At 41.7% G+C, this 24,739-nt stretch overlaps 1 protein-coding gene across 1 annotated transcript; it reads left to right on the top strand.

Annotated features, from left to right (window-relative positions):
- The first annotated feature begins 2,180 nt into the window (after nt 1-2,180).
- Nucleotides 2,181-20,089, top strand: RABGAP1 (RAB GTPase activating protein 1). Its single transcript, XM_010084133.1, has 14 exons — nt 2,181-2,225; nt 3,089-3,202; nt 3,862-3,936; nt 6,177-6,302; nt 6,883-7,026; nt 7,965-8,006; nt 8,322-8,450; nt 11,300-11,392; nt 12,375-12,485; nt 15,232-15,336; nt 15,839-15,922; nt 16,758-16,829; nt 17,386-17,583; nt 18,351-20,089. Exons 1-14 carry the CDS (start codon nt 2,181-2,183, stop codon nt 18,471-18,473), a joined length of 1,461 nt encoding a protein of 486 aa, XP_010082435.1. The 3' UTR covers nt 18,474-20,089.
- Nucleotides 20,090-24,739: the final 4,650 nt, after the last annotated feature.

Raw genomic sequence — 24,739 nt, 5'->3', positions numbered from 1 at the left:
TTTCCTGTGGGAAACTCGAGCCCTAAAAGGAAACGAACACAGTGCAAGGGCTGGATATCACAGGGGATTCACTTTTATTTTTAGAATTGCACTATATTGCCATATTTGGACTGAAACTATGCTGTATCAATGCACTATTGTATCAAATTGCAGCTGTCTGACCATTCCGAATTAATTTAAATTATTCAGGTTTTTGCCACAAGTACTATTTCTTTGTGGATGTTCTCAGTAAGTGCCAACTCCAGGTGACCCAGGAGCGTGCGGGCAGCATTTCTTGGGAGAAGTCAACAAGTACATTGCTTTGAAAGTGGGTTTTGTGATATTTCCTTAAGGTCTCAGTAACAGGTGTAATTCCTCTTACCAAAACCTTCTCACAGTGGCTCGGTCAAAGACAAATGCAGGAAATGCACTCTGTCAAAATCAGTGTAAAGATTGCTTATGAAGAGTAATCTTGGGAGTGCCATCGACCTGCAAAACAGACCCGGTGTCACGGTGTCCCACTAACATTGACAATAGCTATCGGAAGACCTCTTAATATTTTCAGATGTACTTAAAATGTACAAATCTGCTCAAAATCGCTTCTCCCCATCGTGTGATATTACCCTTGTTGCTGCCCATGGAAGTTTCAGAGGGTTCTGGCTTTTTCTGCTTGTTGCGGCTGCTGCAGGCTGTCAGCTCTCTTCCGTGCCACGTGCTGGTCTGACCTGGGCAAAGCGGGTGGAACTCCACCGATGATTGGGTCTCTAGACCCTTCTCACGGTAATCTCTGCCCGTGGGACAAAATCCTGGCAAAGTCAGTGGGACCTTCCCAAGAAATACTTGCAGTGTGACAACTGATCCCATTGCGGCAGGAGGGAGAATCAAGCCGAGTTTGGTGTTTGTGGTGGATGTGTCGGGTAACTCACCCCAAGGCAAACTATTTTGAATCATTCTGAGGGTGGAAGCAGGGGGGAATCTGAAGTTTGGACCTCACCCTTTTTCCATTTTTATGTTTGTTTTTGAAGTCAACCAGCGTCTAGGTAAAGCCTTGATGCTTTGTGTCGCTGTGAGATTTCTCTGGTAGCCGGGGGAGACAGGGTTGGTCTCTGGGTGGTGAGCCACTTCCAGCAGGCAACTTCCCCTGCGTCTCTGGAGATTTCTTATTTCAGGTTTTTTTCATCACAGATCTTGTCCCTTCAGCTCTTCTTTGCTGCTGCTTCTTTCCCTTGGGTTTATGTAGGGGATTAGGAGGAATAAAGCTGAGCTGCTGAGAACTGCAGGTAGATCATCCCCATGAAGAGGTACTAGGGCCTCCAGCTCTTCCATGTCTTTTAATTGTGGCTTAAGCTAAGAAAAAGCTTCTGAAGTAGCACAGTCTCAGCCTGAAGACATTGATCGAGGCTGTATCTGCACGATGTGGTTTGCAGATCCTGGGATGGTCCCCGGAAGATCAGGAAAATACAAGGAAAATGTCTTTTAAGTGTGTCCTGTTGAGGAGGCAAGAACCACTGTGCTTTTATAGACGGGCCGATAGAAGAGATGAGCTTTTATCTGCTGGGCTGCGTCCTGGTTTCCATAATTACTCACATGTTTCTTTTTACATCAGCTGAAGATGAAGGTTTCTATACTCCTCTGATATTTTAAAGTGTGTAAAAGAAGGGGAGGAGGGGTATGTTCTCAGTCTGAGCATCGGTGTTTTCCTGCTTTCCTTTGGAGCAGTGAACTGCTGTGAGAATTCTAATCTTCACTGCACTTGCCTCAGTTCTCATGGCTGTTTTCCATTCTGTTTTCTTTATTACTTTCTTTTTCTTCCTGTCATTCTTAGCTTTCTATTTTTCAATCCCAGTTTGTGAAGGGTGTGGGTTCAGAAGGGTTTCCTTCAGTTCCCAGTCCCCTGAAAGCATGAGAAATTGCCCATTGAGCCAATTCTCACAGCAAGGTATAAAAATAGGAGTAAAGAAAAGGTTACACAATGCTTGGATTGCAGCAGTTTGTACTAATGGGGAGATTTCAAAGCCATGGTTTGAAAAACATTTTTTAAACCTTATCATTTCCGTTAATTTTTCTCTCCCCAAGCTCTGTTTCAGCTGCAGGAACCAGCGTTACAGATTACTTGAAGCATTGTACTGAGGCACAGGAGTCAAGCGCTGAACTAGTCACGCAAAGCCGGAGAGGCCACTAATTAGTTCTCTTTAGCCGTAATGAGTGGTTTGTTTGAGAAGCCTATCCTAAGAGTTTCCAACCAGGTGCTTTAGTCTCTGCTATTAAATAAGTGGATTAAAGATCCAGTGGGTTTGAGATTGTTTTGCCATTGCAGCGGAACAGCGGTACCGCTCAGGAAATCCACTCGTTTGGTGCCACAAATTGCCATGGGCGGTGAACAGTACTTGGGCTCTTGCAAAGCAGAGTACTTGGCTGTGATTCAGTCTTGCAAACTTTGAAGAAACTGAAAGTTATCACTAAGACTGTACTGGCATGCTTTAAAGTTTTCAGAATTGTTCCTTTCTCTACTTGCAAAACTATCTGAAGCTAACAGCCAGCCTTCATCCTACTCGTCTGCGTTGACTGCAAAGGCTCACAGTTACATGAAATCTATTTAGCATTGGATTTTATTTCTGATATCCTTATAATGATACTATCAATTTCCTACTTTTCTATTGTCTAATTCTGTGGAGGAGATGAAGAATGGTTTCTCTAGCTCAACCTAAGGGACAGAATTTTGGATGGCAGCATGCAGGCGCTTACCATTGACTGTCAATCTCCACAGTTTTGAGATAAAAGAAAGTGGCGGGCAGCATTGATGTTCAGAAGTCTCTGGGGGAAGGCTGCTCTCTGCACTGCGATGTCCTGGAACACTTCTGCATGTGTGGTTTTTCTGCCACTCGCTGACCATTCCCAGCTGTGCTTAGGTAACCAAATCCATGAAGATGATGATCTAGAGCTGCCAGCCTGCAGGCAGCCTCTTCTGGTTGAGCGAACTGTGTTTTGTCAAATTTAGAAGAGTGCACAGAACACAATGCCAGTCTCCTAACTCTCAGTCCTAGCATATTGCAATTTATATTCTTTTGGTGTGTTTTAATTTACCTTTTTTTTTTTTTTTTTCTGATAGGAGTCTCCACAAGACAGTGCTATCACCCGAGACATCAATCGGACGTTCCCTGCTCATGATTATTTTAAAGATACTGGGGGAGATGGCCAGGACTCCCTGTACAAAATATGCAAGGTATTCTTTAAATTCTTCTTGACTGGTTTTGGTGACTTGTATTTAACATCATTAACAGAGGTAACTCTGTTACCTGAGAAAAATGTGTGTGTGTTACAGTTAACCATAGCATGGAGACAGGCTCTGGCCCTGGACCGGGTCTGGTTCTTCACTGTAGGTGTTTAACTGGTTAGAGCTGTATACCATAAGCTGCCCTGTATAGCTGCCTTTAAAACTGGAGATAACTGTGTACCTCCCATGAATGTTATAAAGGCATAGGCATGCACTGAAGGTGCTTATTAAAAGGAAGAAATTAGCAAAAATGGACAGCTTGTAATTTATTCAGTTATTTCAGCTGGAATGTTTTAGCTTCCAGTGCTCGCTCTTTTCTGTTCCTAGTGTTTTTCCCTCTTCCTAATGTCACTGTAGCACCCCCTTAGAGGTGCAAGCACTCAGATCAGTGGTGTAACGGGCTGCAGCGGTCTTGGTGCGTCACTGTAACCAGCTCCTGTCCCTATCTATCCCAGTTTGATTTTCATACAGGTTATCCCTTCATCAGAATGGCAACTGATGCACCCCGTGAAAATTTTATGGACCTATATTCAATGCAGTGTTTTGTTTTCTTTGTGTTTGTAGCTTGAGACTGATATGCTGTAAAGTCGTGATTTTTTTTTTTTTAGGCCTACTCTGTCTATGATGAAGAGATTGGCTACTGCCAAGGCCAGTCGTTTCTTGCTGCTGTGCTGCTTCTACATGTAAGTGGTGGGTTTTTTCCCCGTTTAAGCCTAAGAATAAATATTACTCCACTTGCCTAGAACAAATGTTGGAAACTCCTGATCTAGTAGGCTTGCAGGCCACGTATCCATTTATATGTTGGTCAATAATAATGTGATTTTAGACAGAGAAGAGTATATTGTTTAAAACGTCCTGTGGTATTCCTAACGACTCCTGTCTCCAGTCAGCGTTGACTGTGTTTCTGTTTCAGGACCCCTTCCGTTCCAAACGCTGCAGGCTTGTCCTCACCACCACCAGTAGGCAGGGAGCTGTGTGTGAGATAATGCTGGAAGTGGCTCTGTTTGAGGGTTTCAAGGTTTAAGCTTTTTAGCAGACATTTCTATTGGAACAGTCAGAACTACGGATGGTAGTTGCCATATGTCGTGTATACACAGAAGTGTAGTTGTGACGTTGATGGGATGTCATTTATTGGGTCTGAGTGCTTTGAGCAGTGCTGAGCAGCGCTGCCCGCGTGGGCTGCTCTGTTGTAGCCCTTTGGGCTGCTTGGTTGGAGAGGTTACTGGAGGATACAGTAAGATGTTAATTTTCTTAAAAGATACTGAAGTATGCTTTTTAAACTTAATTGTTGTTGGCAGAAGTGTAATCAGAGTACGGTCCTTTAATTGCTTGCGTGTTCAGAAGCTAGAGTGAGTTATGGTTACTGTATATCAGAAGGAAAAGTTTCAGATTCACTCACGCTTGGGAAATATGAGAGGATTAGAAATCTGTACAAATTATTTATAGACTGTTCTTTTTTAAAGTAACGTCTGCTTTTTATCAGTGTTTCTATCATAAGCATGGGCAGTTGAAACGGAACAGAGTTCCTAAGCCCAGTAGTGTTTTGAGATTTCTCTTCCCCAGCTGCTTTTTAGTGATTGTTGCTACCATAGAGAACGGCGTATGAAGACTTCTGCGCAGTTTTCAGTGGGAGAGGAAGTCTGGTGTTCACTGGAGGATTTTCCGTAGTGTTGTACAGTCAGTGGAGGATATAGAAGAGCTTGTAAATGCCATTCTTTGGAACCAAAAGCCAAAGGATTAAATGATAACAACCTTTTAGTTCTTTGTAGCTGTAATCTGAAATATTTACTTGATGAGCAAATAATTTTTTTATTACTACACTGAATCAGATCACGAAGGGTGATACTTTCTGATAGAAGAATTTTTTTACTGAACGCTTCGTTTGTGCTTGCTTTTAGCTTTTTCATTGTCGTAAGCCCATTTTTTTAATATCCATTGCATTAGAGAGACTCGCTGTCAAGAATGAACCATGGGTTATTCTAGAATTCTTTCTTTAACAATAGCTGTTGCTTCTGGGAATAATGTATGCATTTAAAAAGGACAAATTTCAAATAAGTTTCTTTTTATTTGATTCTCTTTGAAGCCAGCCTTTGGAGTTTGGCTGCTAGGGAAAATAAATATTAAAAAGAAATGTTGCAGAGAAGGAAATTAAGTTTCTGGAAGTCTTTCAGTACCAGTTTGGAATGTCTCAGCAGAGTTTTCAGTTTTAACAAACTCCATCTGCAGATTAATAATAGAATACTTGAGATGGATGTTCTGTCCTTTACAGGAACAAGTGATTGACCTGAAGTCAGAATTTACTATGGAAATATGAGAACTGAATTTTGATGTCAGGGAAAAATGTCTAAACACTGATGAGCTTTGATGAGTGTTTCTTCAGTTTTTGGCAGGAGAGGGATAGTGAACTTTCCCAAACGCATGCTGAGCTGTGATATGTGGAACTCGTGTCAGCAGTTACTGGCCTCTCTTATTCATGCCATCTAATAAGTAAACATCAAACGTAATAATGTCATTGCAAAAGGTAAATAGATCATTAAGAATAAGGGAGAGATCCTGTGAAACATCCTCTAGTAGTACTGCTTCTGTCATAGTTACATAGGCGACAAAGTTGATCTGCAAGATTCTGATGCTGATGTGATTTGGAACAAAGACACCAAGAAGCTGCTTTGGTCTTGATGTCTGAGTGATTATTTTTAGTCGAGTGATTGAGAGGTGGTTTATTCCACAGAATAAGAATGAAATGCTGGTTGCAACACTAGACCTCATTTTGTGTGTTAATATTCTTGTTTACTTTTAAACTGGGTAGGGCCAGATTAAAAAGCAGTGACAACTCAGCCTCTCTCTGAGAGGGAGGAGAAGGGTGAGTGGAACCCCTCTGAAAGATTTAAATGCTCTGTGATAACGGCACCTTCCTCTCTCACAGATGCCTGAGGAGCAAGCTTTCAGTGTTCTGGTCAAAATCATGTTTGATTATGGACTCAGGGAACTTTTCAAGCAAAACTTTGAAGATTTGCACTGCAAGTTCTATCAGCTGGAGCGCCTCATGCAGGTAGGTGTCCAAACGTGCAGAAAGGGAACAGATCAGAGCCTGCAATTCAAAACGGGCTGTTTATTGTGCACGTGAATAGTGTTTGTGACCTCTTAGTGAGGGTGAAGAGTGAGGACTGTCCATATTGGAGGTTTTTTAAGAATAGAGAATGTTGACTCGAGAGCAGGCTGGTGCCACTGGCAGTGTGCAGTAGGTTTGGAGGCAGCTGGAGCGGCTCTCGCGTGGCCTGGCATAGCGGCGAGTTCTGAGCTCGCAGCGGGCACACCGCAGAATGGCTCTGCAGTGTCAGCACGTCCACTGGATGGGATTCCTGCTAAGGTGAGAGCTCGGAGATTGGGCTCGTTGTGCACGTGATACAGTGTCCTTCTGAGCATCCACAGCGCGGCAAGCCTTCTGCGTCCTTAGGAGCTCCTCTGGCATGTCAGGCAGCTGCCTTGTCAGGCACGGGTGGATGCAGAAGGCTGACTTGCTGCACAGATTGTCACTCTGCCCTACTTACTTCTGTTACTTTGGGATTTCAGCTACACTTCCAAAATAGTATAAATTAACCTTCAGTATTTATGTGTTTTTTTGTTATTAGGAATACATTCCTGATCTGTATAACCACTTTCTGGACATTAGCCTTGAAGCGCACATGTATGCTTCCCAGTGGTTCCTTACCCTCTTCACTGCAAAATTCCCTCTCTACATGGTCTTCCATATTATTGACTTACTCTTATGTGAGGTATGTGTTACAACTCGACACTTGCACTGCTGGCAGCTTCTGACAGTGTCTCACTGTCTTGACTGATGTCCTTAGTACTGTCTGTTTCTGCAGAGCGAGGCATGTGATAATTATTTTTATGTAGAAATGTTATGTTTCTGCAATGAAAAAGAGTTCTCAGCATTCTAGAGACATAAATTAGGGGTCAGTATCTATATAAAAAGATTATAATCCCGTATTTCTTATAAATGTTGAATCTATGTGAGATTCTGTACAGTGCTCATGGGATGAGAGTTAATTTGCAAATATGTAGATTGGTCTCTTGTTAAATTATATTATACGCAATGATTTTTTTTTTCTCTAGAATATTATTGTATGGAGGCTATTGCATATAAAATTGCCCAGCTAACTCTCATGCCTGCAATCTAGCAAGCTTGGAGCTCTTTCTCCTGGAAACTTGAACTCCCTTTATACTTCACAGCGTATATTTAGAGACCAAAATTCATTACACTGAGATTTTGTATGTAATCATGTTTAGAACAGTACATCTGTAATTTGAGTTAGAGCTTATTAACATCAGTGAACAAATCACATTTAGTACCGAAGCATCCTTGAGTTCTTTAATGATTTGCTTTTTTACTCGCTGGTTAGCATTCATTGCTGTGAGGTGGTGGTTTGTCTGCATTTCCTTCACTGAGGGGTTTCGGCATTTGTAACTCTCTTGGTCAATGTTTTTACCCTTTCTCTGTATCTCTCTGCTACTTGCTTTGTCCATGTGCCAGTGTGATAGAAATCAACAGATGGTATCAAGAAAATCAGTTCTATTTGTTTAGAAACATTTTCAATTCATAAATAGTAAATGTGTTCATAGTGAAGTTGTAAGGGTTTTTTATAATTTTAAAGTAACAGTGAAAGAATACTGAGAAATTAATTTATTTTGTCATTATTTTTCTCTCCAGGGAATAAGTGTTATCTTTAATGTTGCACTGGGATTATTAAAAGTGAGTATACAATGCTACTTTGTGTTTTATGCATCATATGCACCATATAAAAAAATTAGGATGCCTATGCTCATTTTTGAAAAGCTAATGACTTCTGTACTACATGTGCTGTTGTCCGGGGCATGCCCTGTACAGCACAGTGGTGTTGGGAAACAGAAGGTTGCAGAAACAGAAACAAACACTGTTTGCAGAAGGTTAAAAAGTGGTTATGTTCTTGGAGCTTTACAAAACTGTTGTTGCTTTATTGTCTCTGAGGATTCAGTAACTGTACAAAACCTGCCTTGCAGTTATGGGTTTTTCTTTCCTTGTCTCTAGACTACCAAGGACGATTTGTTACTGACTGACTTTGAAGGGGCTTTAAAATTCTTCCGTGTACAGCTGCCCAAGAGATATCGTTCAGAAGAAAATGCCAAAAAGCTGATGGAATTAGCATGTAACATGAAGGTAAAGATGTGGTGGATGGCAACTGCAAGCGTATCTTTGATGGGTACAGCTCCTGTCTCCATATTGAGCTTTGCAATTTGCTTGTCCAAATGCAAATACATCGCAGGTGCTTCACAGTAAAGCCCCAAGGTTCTCAGAGTGATATGAAATTAAAGTTCTAGCCCATACATTAAGACTTTAGTTACATATAGTAAATATTGCATTACCTGGCAGCTGGAAGCCAATGGCTTTTCTGATCAGTAAATATTGTAACTCAAGCTTTATGTGGGTACTTCAGAATAAGCCCTTAAAGTGAAATTTTCAAAAAAAAGATACAGTTAGGAAGTTATTGTTTCCTCTTTATAGATGTAACGATTGAGTTGTGAAATGGAATTTTGTGTATTTTAAGGAATCTGTGATTCTTTCTTCACAGTTTCATGTAGATGAATTTTGAGTCAAATGCAGTGGTGTAGTAGCGGTACGGATAGCACTATGCTGTATAGGGTTCAAGCATGTCTTATATGAAACTAGTGTAGAAATTACCCCATAAGCAAGAATAAAGCTGTGTTAGCTCTCCAGTCTACAGATCAGATGTTGCACGTGCATCCGGTTAAGACCATGTGTAATGAGTGCATGTGCCTTTCACGTTTTCAAATAACTTGTTCCTCTTTCCACTCTGCCCGACCATGTGTAATGAGTGCATGTGCCTTTCACATTTTCAAATAACTTGTTCCTCTTCCCACTCTGCCCGGATTCCCTGCATTCCCAGTGCTGGGTTAAAGCAAACGGTGTTCTCTGAGCAGTACACGGCAGGGTTGTCCACTGCTTCTTCCAGCGCTGTGTGTTTTTGGGGGGATTAAGTGGAAGGTGCTGGAGAAAGCAGGGGCTGCGCTGCGGGGCTCTGCACAGATGCTGAACACTTCAGTATCACATCCGTCTGTGCTGCCCCTGGTGGGAGTGCTGCACGTAATTGCTTTCTTTGACCTAAAATGTAAGTCCTTTGCTGTCAGTAGAAATCTCCAGCCCTGTGTCTGGAAGTGTTTTTGAGAAGAAAAGGGCCTGATGTCAAAATAAATCATTTATAGGAAGGGAGAAGTAGCCTGGCTGAGGCATCGTGATTACAACAGCATTCTGCTGGAAAGGAGGTCAGTGAACGATCAGCTTGAGACAGCTCTGGATTCTTAAAGTCACTCCTCAGTATTGCAGTCAAATGTTGACAGAGTTACTGCTGCCTCTGTGCCCCTTAAAAACTGCGGTGGGACGTCAGTGTTTCTTTCTGCCTTCTGCCGCCACGCAAGCCCCACGGCCTGTCTGGCTTTCCCAGGGCACGGTTCCCTCTAGGGCTCCAGTGTCCGGAATCGGTGACAACAGTACGTCTGCTCAGGATCACCTCCTTATTGGTATCTAGAGGGAAAACTGGTTTAATGCACTTGGAAAAACAGAAGATGAAAATACAGTGGCGTGACTTCTTTCCTCTCACACAGCTGGATGCCTCACACCTCAAGATCTAGCTTGACATAGCTTCAGATTTGGTGTATGAAACCCAATCATTTGGGCAGGGAAAGAAGCTACTGTTCATTGTCAGTGAAGGGTTAATAGGCTGCGTGGTTGGAGCCTTTAAGAGTAATTTCTGCAGCTGTGATGTGGCAGGACTGACTCCAGTTAAATGGGCTGGCATCCCCTAAAAAATGTCAGAGCTGGAGTAGGGTGAAGTGTTTCTGCGCAGCTCGCACTAGAGGGAGCCTGGCTACCAGTTTTCTACAGTTCGTTCCAGGTAGGGTTGTTAATGATAAAACCAAAGATAAGCAAAACTAAACATCTTTTCCATTGTGCCTGTCATTTATGTATGTAAAATTTGTTTAATGTGTTTCTCAGACAAGGCTTTGTTAAAGAGGAAAACATGGCTATAGCTTTTTGTTTGGTTTACTGAAATAATAATAAATGTTCAGCAGCAACTTTGAATACTAGAGATTTCATTTAGATGCGTGCTAACTTGCATGTGAAACGCTCACGGTGGTCGTGGCACGGTCCGTGTTGCTAAACCATTGCAGCATGTGGCACAGGTGACAGGTGACACCAGGAGCGATGCTGATTGGGATCTGTTACAGGTTCTCTGCCCGTGCAGCACGGGAACACCGAGCACAGAATACTGAACCCAACACCACCCTGCTCTCCCTTCTCACAAAGGGGAACCGGGACCCTGAGAGAGTCACTGTCCCAGTGCTGTGTGTCCGTCAGAGCTGAGGACAGCATTCCAACCTTCCGAATCCCGGAGCACGGGGGACAGAGCATATGTGCTTTGGAGTTGTTGCTGCTTGCCGAGACACCCTGGCACCTCGGACAGGACTGGTTTCTGCTGAGCTTGAGTGACACCAGCAGAAATGTCAGCTGAGCCGGCACTTGCCCTTTCAGCATTTGCAGTCTCATGTAAAGTAAACCAAATACTTCTGCATGGTGATAAATGTTACAGCTGAAAAAGCAGCTGAAGAAACCTCAGCATCATGCTAGTTCAGAAAGTAAACCCGTCTTGTGGGTTTCGAGGCGGTCTGTTATGCTAAGCCACGGTAGTATTTGGAGCATCAAGTAGCTGTGCAGCCCCCAGGGGAACTCAGCAGGATGCTCCTGTGGATGCCTTTCAAAAACTTTTCTGTGTTCCACAAAAGGATAAGAGGAAGGGATGCTTCTGTCATTATACCGACTGGAATAGAATTTTTGACCCCGTCTAATGGTTTGATACTCAAAATTGAGTGAAAATATTCTCTGTGTTTTGTAGAAGGCGGGAGTTGCCTAAAGCTTTTATCATAACCCTCTGTGAATTGTGTGCTTTCACTGATGTTCTGGGTAGTAATTAATGGGCTGTTTTAATTTAGATTAGCCAGAAGAAGCTGAAGAAATATGAAAAGGAATATCATGCCATGAGAGAGCAGCAAGCTCAACAGGAGGACCCTATAGAAAGATTTGAGGTAACGCTTATCTACTCCATCTGGTTTCACACACAGTACCTGCAGGAAGTCCCTACTTTGACTCCTTTTCCTTTGAGCTATTTTTTTTTGTGACCAATTTTGATATTGGCTACATGAACATGAATCTCTGTGTATTTGCCAAGTTAATCAGGATGGGGTTGTTGTGAGCCCACCTTCACAATGAAAAAAGGAGTAGTGTGAGTTTATAGTTGGGCTTACACAACTAGAGCCCGTTTCTAGCACTTGTGTAACGTGCTGATTGCACCAAAAGAAGCCATGAACAGAAAGAAAATACCTGACTGACTATAATTCTGCTTTCAATTGAATATAATCCTGCCTCTAGTCCTCTCCCTAATTTAAAATTAGTATGTAATGGTAAGTATATAATGTTATAAATATTTTATTTATCAAATAAACATAATGTAGGAACAAATTTTATGTAAGAATTATATACGTGTATTCCTGACACATTAGCGAACACACATAAATATGTAAATTTATCTATTTTAAGCTGAAGAGTTTTATGTGAACTTTTTTTAAGATCTGTGTGCTGGGAGTTGTAAGAGGAGAAAATTGAGTGGTTTTCCCAGGATCCTCCTCTCTCACCTACTTCCAGCATGCAATTTCTATTTTGAGCCAAGAAAATCAGTACTTGTAGGAACTTCCTGGCAAGGTACTGATGGCAGAATGACACCCCTACTATTGCATTCTTCAGAATAATTTCTGTAGCTCAACAGGTAATAGCTGAGCAGAGTTATTTATATGTGGTTTCTTCCCAAGGCTAATATTTTATTTGCTTTATTTTATCTTTACAATATGGCTCGCTAGTTTTGTCCTCACTGAATTTCATGCAGGTAGAGTTGTCTTTGGATACTGAAGAATCAAGGTGGGCACTTGTGCTGAGGCAGAGGAAGCGTTGTGTTTTACAGACAAACACCTGGGAAGACCTTTTTCTTGATTTCTTTTGTTTTGTTTCCCACAGCGTGAGAACCGGCGCCTACAAGAAGCAAACATGAGGCTTGAGCAAGAAAATGACGATCTTGCACATGAACTGGTGACCAGCAAGATCGCTCTGCGAAAAGATTTAGACAATGTAAGACATGTCTTTATGCTGTCTAGCAGAGACAAGGTACTGGGGCTGCTTCCTCATTACTCCTCTCACTGGGGAGAAGATAGGTGGGGTATTTTTTCTGTGGGTGGGTGGGATTCTTTCCCCCATGTCCTTATTGCAGACTGATGATAAATAGTCCTGTGTTAGATGTCCATGGGAAACAGGACCAGTGACTGAAATACTGATACTCTGAAAAGCATTCACAGTAATCTGAGGGAGAGGCGAGGCTCTGAGCCTGTACTTGAGTAGCTGCTTTCTTCTCCATGTATATTAAAAGAAAGGCCATCAGGAGCTCAGTCAGGTCTTTGGATTGTCTCAGAGATAACAACATGGATGCTGTATTCTGTTTGCCTTCAACTGGTATTCTCATGAACAAGATTTCCCAGCAGATGGGCTTTTCCAAAGTGCCTAATAAACTTGACAGTCTGAGTCTGTCTGGCTCTCAGTGGAATCAGCTTTTCAGGTACTTTAGGCAACCTTGAAAATGTTATTGTGGTTTCCATTTGGCTTGCAGAAATCTTCCCACGTGAACTCATCATCCTGGATGTTGTTTCTCCTATCAGCAGAGCTCTTGGGAGGAGACTCCAGGTTTACTTTGTGTTACAGGATTATTGGTTGGTTTTTTAAGTTTGCTGTCCCATTCCCTTCCTTACATTCTAATGTTTGGGAGATTTTATCAGGTTATGATTTTTTTTTACAGGACATGCAGAGACAGAAAGATACTGGCGTTTGTAGTGCCCATGGTAGGCTAGAGCACATTTAGTCTGTCTGCCTGGGGAGACGAGGGGAAGAGTTCAAGTGCTTGTCTTTTGCCATTCTTGTTCTGTACCAAGATAAGTGCATTTCTGAAATCTCAACGGAAAATTACTTTTGAAAATCATACAGTGCAGGAGTTGACAGGCTTTAAAATGTTTCAGCTTATCTGCTTCAGAGAATTTAAGGTTTCCCATGGTCTCCTGGAAACTCGCTGCTGGAAAAATATTCATAGTAAATGCTGATGCCAATGGGTGAATGCTGCTCTTAATGAAGTTTGGTTTATGACTTCAGGTTTATTACATCTACTGCTTTTTAGTTTTAAAATCTGTGAATCATAGAAGTATGTTCTAGAAGCAGGGTTTTCACAAAGCATCGGTATGCTCTTTTCCTGTTACCTGTGTGTTTGCACTCGTTAAAGATAGCTCACAGAAGGCTGTGCAGACCGCCCAGCGGTTCCACTCGCTCCAGCAAAAATGTACTGAAGCAGCTTTTTGTGTCAGCTATTAACTGTTGTTTGTGGCTTCTTGCGCCTGTACGAGACATGGTTATGCTTTCACATTGATTCCTTTAAATGGAGAGCTGAGACAGGAACAAAATTTAGCAAAATCTTTCAGATACCTCATTGGATATATAATAGTCGTGCCTTCACAGGTGGTAAATGGTGGCAGCATTTGGGTTATGCCCCAGGAGGAGACTGGTAGGTTTGATCTTACTTGAGGACCCTGATTAATTCTTCTAATTGGATCCTGAAACAGTAAGTTTCATTCTGCTAGCCAGATGTCCTGAAAGCAAAGTACCAAAGGACATTGTTTAACCCACTGTTTCTGATACCTTCATGGCATGCGTGAGATTTTGCAGCCTAAAAGATCAAAGCAAACCATTTGGAAATATAAGAATTTCCCTAATATCCTTTGCACTAGACCATAAAATAGGCTTCATTTTTCTACTGTTGTTGGACTCCCACATCCCAGTTTTCTTTAAAACAGCTTAAAAATCATGTCTAATGAAAAGATGTTCTCTTTGGCTTTGCCATCTGTTTTAAAGGATCAGCAGGACTTTAAGGGACTAAGATTCACTTTTTGATTTTCTTCCTTTGAAGGGAATTGGTACAGCTACTTTCTGAAGATTTTATATATCAGTTGAGTTATTGATCTATTTTTATGTAGAATTCATACACCTATTGGGAAGTACTGCGTTGCTGCATGTAAGACAGGAAAAGGTGTCTTAACTCTGCAGAGAGAGTTTTTAGTCATTTATAAAGAGCCAGAGATTTTTTAACAATACATTTTTATTCTTAAAAAACTGCAGTAAAAAAGGATTGTATGGTTTCTGGTGAGCCATCTCTTCTTTAAGGAGGAAAGGAGAGAAGGGTCTGACTCTTACATTTGCTTTGGCAGCCAAGTTTTTTCATGCAGGATTTTCTGGGTGATATAATAAAGGTGGTATCACATCCATTGGTAGGTGCCATAGTGTTCTGGGTTTTTTAAATGTTCTAGAGGTGTTTTTCTTTAATTCTGTTTTAATTGCAAGGTTGAATGTTTACGAATTGAACTTAGGTCGAAGCTGGTTTTAGTCTTTTTTTGATCTTGCACATTGTAAGCTGTTCTGTGCCTTTTGTTGTCTTCAAAATGTTTTGGTGAACTTCCAGTGTGGATGAGAAAATAAAACATATTTCTGTTACTGGATTTCTTTGGAGCAATCTGTATTCCCTTCTAAAACTAATCACTGAATCAAGGAGGAATTTTGGAGTGATGGAGCGTAGTATACTTTGTTAATTTTGATTTGTTGCTACTTTGCCATTGCAGATGGTAATTTTTAGAAAAATAATTTTCAGAATAAAGTTTTATTGATATTAATAACAATGAACAGACCCTTATTAATACGAGTGAAAGGCTGTGTCCTGCTGGAGCTGGTGCATCGGCACAGCAAGGATGCCTCTCTTCAGTGCTGTGCTCCACTCTTTGTGTTTCAGGCAGAGGAAAAGGCAGATGCTCTGAATAAGGAGCTGCTAATGACCAAACAGAAGTTGATTGATGCAGAAGAAGAAAAGAGGCGCCTAGAAGAAGAATCAGCTCAGGTTAGGGGCACTTCTGTTGTTTTCACATTTCTGTGCCTACAAAAATCTTTTAAAAAAAGTGACAAGTGTGGGAAGGGCTTAATGTTCTTAGTCATGTTTCTCCCTCTTCTGCAGCGTGAAGGATGTCAGCAAAGCAGAATTCTTCGCTTTCCTGCCAGGTGCTTCATAGGGTAGTGAATTCTTAACTTGAAATCACGAAGGCACAGACTGTCCCAGAGATTGCAGCACAGAGAGGCAGTATAGGACTTCAGCTGCCAGTACTTTTTTTTTTAAATACTTTATTCTCTTAGCTAGTCAATTTTTCTAACAGTGATGGCCACCAAAGTCCAGGTTTTCCTTGTCTGCATGGCGCTGAGTTAGACCATCGTTCCCTGGTGTAGAGTATAGGCCTGCGTGAAATCTGTGAGGTTAAGAAGGAGGAAATACCACCTGGCTGTTTTTCAGACTGTACAAATACATAAACTCTTTACTCTTTTTTTTCTTTTTTTTTTTTTTCCTATAGCTGAAGGAAATGTGTCGTAGGGAACTAGATAAGGCAGAGTCAGAGATCAAAAAGAACAGCTCTATTATTGGTGACTACAAACAGGTAAGTACAACTTCGCGATGATGTGGTTTGCTATCAAATTGCAAGACTTTCCCGGGTATTTTAGGAGATTGCTGGAAATAAGTGCACTCTGTGCCGAGCATTTGAGGAGACATTTTAGCTATTTTAAATGGGAAGCTTGTGGTTGGTTTTGCATTTTTCTTTTGCCGTGATCCTGATGCTTGGTGGTCAGTTCTGTTTGCCCCTGATGTAGGTATTTGCAGGTCATCAGTCACCACAGCCTCGGTTACAGCCGAACGTTGTTCAAATGAGCTCTTGTGTATGAAAGGTTCACCTCATTCCAAAAAAATGTTCTCTCCCAGCTTCCCTCCTTCAATCAAATGGTAACTGCACTTAAGAAATAAAAACCGTGCCTTTTTCCTTTCAAAGATTTTGCTTTGGAATTCCAGCTCCTGATCATAAGGTATCAAGGGAGCAAATTCATGTATCTTTTTAGGGGGCCCGTAACCTTCAAACCATTAAGTCTGCATCACGCAGGTCTGAGGAATGAACTGGTTTCCTACCACTATGGCTGTCTTGCCTGGTTCTTTTATCCCAAAAGCAACAAAAAGAGCCAACCCATTGCTAACCTTTTCTGTCTCCTTTAGCAAGGCCAAACTGCAAATGACATATGTTGAAACTGCACTTTTTCCTTTGGGCATAGAAGAATATGTAGAGAACAAGAATAGGTACAATGGGACAACTTAATGCAGCATCCCAGTTTTCCTGGCTTTCTCAGAGCATGTTAATATTCCTGTAGCATTGTTTGAGCTTTAGCATTCATTTGGGAGGGAATTTACATGTATAAATGGTCTGGTAACATAATTTTGCTTCTCAGATTTGTTCCCAGCTGAGTGAGCGACTGGAAAAGCAACAAACAGCAAATAAAGCTGAAATTGAGAAAATACGGGTAAGAGACCAGCCAGATCCAGAGTCTACAGTGTTTGAATCTCTTAGTAGCAATATCCTAGCAGAAAGCACACAATTTATTTCATTACTAAAATGGTGCCTGAAAGAGAAATCCTTAGTGACTTACAGTTTTGGAAAGAAGATTATAAGGGGAAAATCTTGGAGAAGAGATGAGTAACTGTCAGGTCTCTCCCATGCTAGACTGGTTACATACGAATGTTGATACTGGGCAACAATAACTGTTAATTTTATGAGGAGTCTTTCCTGGAGGAGATTTATCTGACTGTCCTTTATCATAAAGTAACATGTAGGCAGTACAGAGCCCATTATTCTAGCAATACTGTGTTACCGAAAATACGGCAGTGTTTGCCAGAGCCCGTAAATCTGGGGGTGGCTGGAGTTCTGCTTGGCTGTGCTTCCCCAAAAGTTCCTGAGTTTGCAAGTCATTCGTGGTCCCTCTTGGGCTGTGCTGCTCTTCCAGAGCAGAAGCAGGGAAAGGCTTTGATCATCTCACCAGCACTTCAATGCAGACATTCACAATCAGGTGTTTACTTTAGCAAAAAGTGGATGACTGTGAGCATTGCCGGGAGTTCTTCAATAAAGAAGGCCGTGTGAAGGTTGCTACTTCTGCCAAGGACGGTTCAGATGAGGACACAGACGAGGAGAAGGAAACGCTGAAAAACCAGCTGAGGGAAATGGAGCTTGAGCTGGCCCAGACCAAGTTGCAGCTTGTGGAGGCGGAATGTAAAATACAGGTAATGCTTTGGAGATTCATTTTGTAGTTTATATGGTGTGTCTGCATTCCTTAAAAAAATGTGTGTGTGTGGAGGGATTGGAACAGATCCTGTTGGTTGAAACTAACCTGCTATTTCCTGAGTGGGTTATTTAACCAAACTTAGTGTATGCAGACAAAGTAATTGAAATTGCATGAACCGTATTTACCAGCTACGACTTCCAGACATCTGCCTGGCTGCAGCGCAGTACTTCCTGACTGATCTTCTGCAACTTCTTGGAAGAAACCCAAGCTCTGACAAAGTACTGAATCATGCATTTCTTTATCTCACAATCAATGTTAAACGAAGGAGTAACATGTGACAAACGTTAGACATGTTTCTTAAAACATGATTGGAAAGCACTCCAGGTATTTGAGTAAAATGTGACAACATTGTTCTTCTAGCCTAAAGCTGGTATGTCAGTGCTGCTTGTTCACGGAAACGTAAACATTAATTTGTAGGAAGTCTGCTTCCAGTGGGAATAGCTCCTTCTCAGGTGAGAAAGAATTAAAGGGTTTGGATGGACTAAAGAAAGCTGAATGTTTCACTAAGGGCAATGACACAAGTCTTGTTTTGCTTTTCAAAGCTCTTTATTTTTCTCCATCAGCTTGTTGTGCTACTTTTAATTTATGTAAGACTTGTTTAACTTCTAAAGTGGCCAAGAGACTGTAGATGTCCTAGAGCCTTCTAAGTTTAACCTTGTGCTGTGAATACATAACAAATTAATGAAATTACTCTTCCGTTTGCAGGATTTGGAGCACCATTTGGGTCTGGCACTGAATGAAGTACAAGCTGCAAAGAAGACATGGTTCAACAGAACAATAAGCTCTATAAAAACAGTGACTGGAGTCCAAGGAAAAGAGACTTGTTGAAAAGCCGTTCTGTCAAACACACCTTCTTAACACAACGCCTTTTGTTGCCTTCCTTGGCCAGATGTTTAATTCTGTGACATGAGAGGACCAGAATGTAAATAAAATAGAAACACAGCATGTCAGGATTTCAATAGGTCACTGATAACGAGGATGGAAACACACGAAAGGTTTTATTGCTAGACACGGGATCTTCATACTACTGATATTTAACAGGTGATGTAGCTAGATTTAAGCTCTTCAGAGAAACACTCCATTCTGCGGTCTGGCTGGAGGCTTTTCACAGACTAGGTACGAGAACTTACCAAACCCTAATTGTTAAGTTTACATACGATAGGTTTTTTTACAGTTATAACCTTTTTTAATATTTTATTTGAAAGGAAAAGTGTCACTAACAAAGTTTAAAAAAAAAAAAGAAAAAAAGGAAAAAAGGAAAAAAAAAAAAAAACAACACAAAAAAAGACAACTTTAGCAAGAACTACATCAGTGCCAGTAAGCAGTCCCCAGAGGTAGGATATGGAGAGTAGGAGTGACATGTTTTGCTTTATGAATGGGGATGATTTCAGCATTCCTGTCGAGCAATCCCACTTTGTTTTAGTAGATGCAGCATCCATCTCTCTGTGTTTGGCGTTTTTTTCTGTTACTAATCAACTCTATGCAACTCTGGGCTCTTTTGGCATGGGCTGCCAAACAAATTCACAACCTGAGGCTGGGAGACTTGTCTAAGTGCTAGACAAGAATAAGCAGAATTCTTGGCAAATTTCTGTTTCACTTCTGTGTCATATTGTTTGATCCACATATCAACAGCGTTAAAATCCCCAACACCAGGACTGCTATTAAGTACTAATTACGTGGATGGTCTGACATTTAATTGAGTCTTTTTGTTTGTTTTTCTGTCAGGTTCTTTGTTTTGTTTTTGTTTGTTTGTTTTTATCCGGCTGTAGCAGGCCTTCTGTGAAGCTCTGAGAAGCTTCCAGGATTTAGTTTTGCACATAGGTATGAATGGGACGAGGAAACAATAAACTGAGATATAGACGAGGCAAAAATCACTGTGTGAGTGTAGCTGAGAGCATCTATAGCTAACCAGCTAGCTTCCCTGGTAACATGTTCAGAGGTTGTGTAGGTCATTTTTCACGCTCGATGCAGTTGCACTAATAGGTGCTAAACGTGCTTGGATTTCTTATTCCTTGGATTGTCTTGAGTTCTCACCAGAAAGCTGTAGAATGGAGTTTTGCACCTTGTAATTTTTTTAATTTATAATGGTTTGTGTTATGCTGAAGTATCTATTGCATCAGTGGATAAATTTTGTGTGCAGTGTGAGTATAAGCTGGTAACAATAAGAGGCACTGGTTTGTATATAAAGATATTTGGTTTATTTTGTATTTCTACCTTTTTCTTGTTTACTGTACTAATGCTAGCTAATGTGCTCTGTAACTACGGAATAGAACATGCTATGTCCAAGCTTTTTTCCTTAACTGCATACATTATCTCTATTGTTTAATACCAAAAAAAAAATTACTGTAACTCCATCAATATTAGATGCGTGGACATTGTGGTAGCATAGTTGCAGTGTGTATACTTTATGAAATGAAATATAAACTAGTAAAATTGTATAACTATTTTGTCGTTCCATTTCATTTAAACAGGAAATAATTAAATATTTTGCAATATAAAATTAATTCTCCTCTTAAAATAGAAGCAGTAGCATCTGCAAGCTTCTCTAAGCCCGAAACTATAGTCATGCCGCAAAGGGCTTTGCTAAAAAAGACTGCATATTCTTAGCGTTGCCAACACTGCTTTATATAATAAATTCTAGGGTTTGCTTTGAAAAAAGAAACTGCAAAAATGACCTTGCGCAGCTTGAGGCTTGTGACTCAGTAGTTCTCAAACATGTCTGATTTAGAACATTTTTTTTCCTATGGCCCTCCAAATTCTGCTTGGATCTGCAAAATAAATGTAGGCTAGCTCTGCTTATCATCATCAGTACGAAATTCTGTGGGGTCAAGTGTTGTTCACGTCATCTTCGCTAGGATTTTCTAGCCATAGCTGAAGGTAGGGTTTAGCTGTGCAACTGGGTGACAGCACTAATTGGGTCACAGTGCAGCACAGGCTCCCCTAGCTGTGTGTGTTCTGCTGAGATAACAAGGAGTAAAAATGTATTTTTGTCACCAAAATGACTAAAGGTGACTCTGAAAGCAGCTCTGTTCTAGGAGGCTGTTATCGCGCTGTCACTCTTCTAACCATACTTTTGCTTTAGGAGGATGGCATTATAAGGTTGCGTGTAGTTGTTGCTGCTTTGTCTTTCACAGAGGTGCATCCCTTGGTAACTTCAGCTCTGCCATTTCTCCATAATTAAAACTTTTGGAGAAAGTTTGAAGGTAGATATGGGAAAGGGGAGCCGGGGGGAAGAAGGAACAACTCAAGCCCAAAGCACTTCATCCACTTATCTTCCTCAAAGTGACTGGGAAATAGCGTAGCTTCCTCTTTCCACCAAAAATGAGGTCCTTAAAGGGAGCAGAAAAGTTCCTTTATTGTTCAGATCTCTTCCACTCTCTAGGTAAACATTACCTCAAAATTGCATGTAGCATATACTCCTCATTTTAGTATAGACCTGTAACATGCACAATGAGAAATGAACTTGTTCCTTATAAAACACTGTGAAGATCTTGTAGCCAGTTTCCAGTCATTATGGAATATTTTCGATATCCACCTGAAAGATTTTGATGTTCAAAAATAAATATTACCAATGTATTTCACATCTGACTCCCGTCTAAACTATCCACAGCTAATTAAGGAAAATCGATCCTGTGCTGAGACGCACATCTTTTGAAGCGCAGTTACATGTGAAACACAAGGAAGCAGGTAATTTTTAATATGAGGAAGATGAATGTGCAGATGTTCAAGACTATGAATAAACAAGGTAAAAAAAAATACATTGAGTCAAAGCTGCTATAAGCGTGAGTATTTTACAGACCTGTAAGCGAAAAGGAACGAGGGTATTGGGTAGCATTTTTGGCATTACTAAGATGGTTAGTTATTTGCCTGGTAATCGATCACCTTTCTGTTCACATGCCTCTCAGCTAGTTTTGTGCACTGAACTCAAGATAAGTGCCACTCTGCTGATGCTGGGTTTTAAGTCCCATGTGCCCCAGGCTTTAACTTCCTAATGCTCTGCATGTTTGTGCTGCATCATTAAGTTCCTATGGTCTTGCAGTGTGGTAGTAGCTCTAGCGTTACGATCTCATTTTTGTTGCAGAACAACTTTGCTGCTCAGGCTGTGCAGCTGGAAATGGATAGTCAAGATCTATCAGAAAGTTTTGCCTTTAAACATTGCTGGTAAGCCTTCTTGAAGTTTATATAACCACCTCCCTGACTTTTTTTTAGCTGCCCTTCTTATCCATGGCAGTGATATAAAGTTCCTGTTATCAAGAGGAGGATTTCACTCCATCTGTTCAACAGCTTGGCTTGCGTTCATCCAGCCTAACTTTAGACACTTCACAGAGGTGCCTAACGTAAGAGCTTAATCCGGGGAGGTTTTCAGCCCTCCGCGGGAGAGGGAACAGGGACGGTGCTGCGGGGAGGGTGACTTGCCCCGGCCACATACCCGGTGATTGAACAAGGAACCTAGTGCGAGCCGACCAACTAAACTGAAGATCCTTCTTAAATTAAAAAGAAACAAAAAAGAAAAAAAAGTGGCATCTGTGTGCACTGTGAGGATTGGTTTGTATTTTTAATTTTGCTCTTTTTTTGCCCCACTTTTGTTTTATTGTGCTGTGTTATTCCTTCTGTATTCCCAAAGGCAGTCAAGGACTGTGCCTACGACAACCTGCAGAATTTTGCTGGAATTGACTGCTGAACATCCGTTATGACTTTCAGGACTGAGGATTTGATTTTGCTGCATTTTCCGCATGCTAATGAAATAGGACCAAGTGTAATCCTGTACAGAAGGGTTTTTCGTAGGATAATCTGGCCACACCGCTGCAGCCCAGTTACAGGAAAGCACAGACTGTGGGAAAGGCATAACTGCCCCTTGAGAATCCATCTTTTTTGCCTGACGGGGGTGTAACACCGACACCTTTCTCACAATGTTTTTAAGTTCTTGCCGAACACAAATGAGTGGAACTGAGCTGGCTTTGAAGTTTAACATGTGGGCGATTGTCTGAGACTGGTTTAGCTGCGGAGGGGCAGTGTGAAGCACCCCCAATTCTCCAGGCTCCTGCTCGTTCAGCTGCAAAGGGAAAACCCGCCCGGGCGCAGCTCCGCTCCCCAGGGGGCCAGGGCGCGGCCTCAGCAGGGCTTATGGCGCCCTCCCTCCTCCTTCATGAGGAGCGGGGGGCAGAGCCCGCGGGTCCCAGAGCGATCTCTGATAGGCTGGCGCACTGATTGGCAGCACCAGCAGCCCTTGATAGACGGCGGCTCGTGGGGCTGACGTTAGACGTCTCCCCCGGCGGCCTCTCCGCGGCGCCATCTTGTTTGCTGGGAGCGTTGTGGAAGGTCAGGCACTGCGCCGAGGGCAAGGGGCCGTGGAGCAGGGCGGTGGTGACAGGAGAAGCTGGGTCTGGCCGGGCGAGGAGGAGGGGCTTAGTGCGAGCACCCGAGCAGGCTGCCCAGAGCTGCTGGGCCACCCCAAAACTGAGGCCTTGAGAAGAGCAGAGGCCTCTGAGCGTGGCAGTCGCCTCATTCCCCACACTGTGCGCCTGGGGATCCCCTCAGTGGGCTGCTTTCCTGCAGTTCTCCCTGTCATCTGCAGAGCCACATGCTGTTGTCTGGAGAGCACTAGGACAGGGGAAGACAGCAGAGGTCTAGAAGAAAATGTTAGTTGCTGGAGATTCCTAATATTTTGGGGGAAACCTTTGCTGAACTTGGTAGCGCGTTAATGGTCTTTGTGGAGAAGGTGTAAAATCTTCTCTTAGTCTGCATGGGATTTAAGTTGTCTTGTTCTTGGTGTTCTGGGGGTTTTTTTGCTCTTTGCAGGCACCATCATAGGCTCCTCATGTTGAGGAAAGTGGTAAATTCTCTTCCTTGTGTAGCTTCAGCACCTGCTATTCTGGGGCGGTAATTTTTATGCTGGCTTGCACAGTCGTGGAGAGGTTTGTTCCTTTCTTGCGCCAACTTTGCTGAGAGGTGAATTGAGGCCTCCTGAAGTGGAAAGCTTTGAAATAGGATGTGAGAACTAATAAAGCGCTGTGCACTTGAACCGTTTGATCTCTAATGTGATGAGTGGCTGCCTTGTACTGTTCTCCCCATGGAGGCCCTGCACAACAAGAAGCCAATCAAATCACTAACTGCTGAGCAGGTTAAGGCAGTTCATGGTTTCCTCCTCCCTGTTACAGGCTCTGCTGAATGTTGCTCATATTCTGATGCTGGAAGTACAGAAAGATCAAATAAAGAAAAAAAAAGTCCACTTCTGCAAATCTTGGAATCACTGTATAGATGCTTGTATAGATGTGTAAAAGGAAGCTATTTCTGTGCAGTAGCTAATATGTATAGAAAAAAAAATACTATAGCTTATGCATTTACAAAGGTTATGCATACAAATGGGGTAAGAACTATTGTAAATAGTAAATAGAACTTTTCTGATTTGTCTAATCTCCCCCTGAGGACTGCAGAAGCAGTTTGCTAAACAATTTTGTGAATTATCTTGAGTTTTAATTGTGTTATTATATTCCAATGTTAGGCCCAAATTGTCATAGATGAAATTGCTGCAGATGGCCCTGTGAAAGTCCTGGACCATGCAAGACTTCTAAAGAGCAGTGTTAAATAGCAAGGTTCTTAACAGAAATAATCTTTACTAAATGATCTTTTAATGTTAAATTAAATGGTCTCTGTACTTTTAGGGAGCTAAAATCTATTTTAATAAAATTCAGCAATTTGGTAATACAAGCAATGAACTAATAAAGCTAGGATCTGTCAGGATGCCAAGTAGCGTCCAGCCAGAGATGCAGATTTCAAGATAATATTTCTCTTTGTTCTGTCTTCTCCTTGATACATGTATTATTGAGTCTGCATGGCATGTCATATTAATTCTGTGTATGTCAGAGACAAGGTAAAGAAATGCTTTCTTGTAGGTACTTTTCTCATGCTGCAATTTTTAGGACACTCAAATTTGTTCTGGGTTTCTGCTTGTGTAGTGGTTAACTCTACAGAACTTAAACCTTCCGTTTTGCTAAAAAGCACACTCTTTGATGAGTGTGTTCTCTCTTATTAGGTGCAGATTTACAGTGTGATAGAACTGATGAAATGATCAGACTGCACTAAAAGGTCAGTCC

The sequence above is a fragment of the Pterocles gutturalis genome, unplaced genomic scaffold, assembly GCF_000699245.1.
Source record: "Pterocles gutturalis isolate BGI_N339 unplaced genomic scaffold, ASM69924v1 scaffold27745, whole genome shotgun sequence".
In the NCBI taxonomy this organism is placed as follows: Eukaryota; Metazoa; Chordata; class Aves; order Pterocliformes; family Pteroclidae; genus Pterocles; species Pterocles gutturalis.
This window is presented reverse-complemented; position numbering and strand designations above follow the sequence as displayed.

Excerpts from the sequence above, each read along its gene's own strand:
- RABGAP1 (XM_010084133.1), top strand. The coding sequence starts at position 2,181 with ATGAGTGGTTTGTTTGAGAAGCCTATCCTAAGAGTTTCCAACCAG. Across the intron at positions 2,226-3,088 it reads TCCTAAGAGTTTCCAACCAG|GAGTCTCCACAAGACAGTGC; the intron begins GTGCTTTAGTCT and ends TTTTTCTGATAG. Across the intron at positions 3,937-6,176 it reads CTGCTGTGCTGCTTCTACAT|ATGCCTGAGGAGCAAGCTTT; the intron begins GTAAGTGGTGGG and ends CCTCTCTCACAG.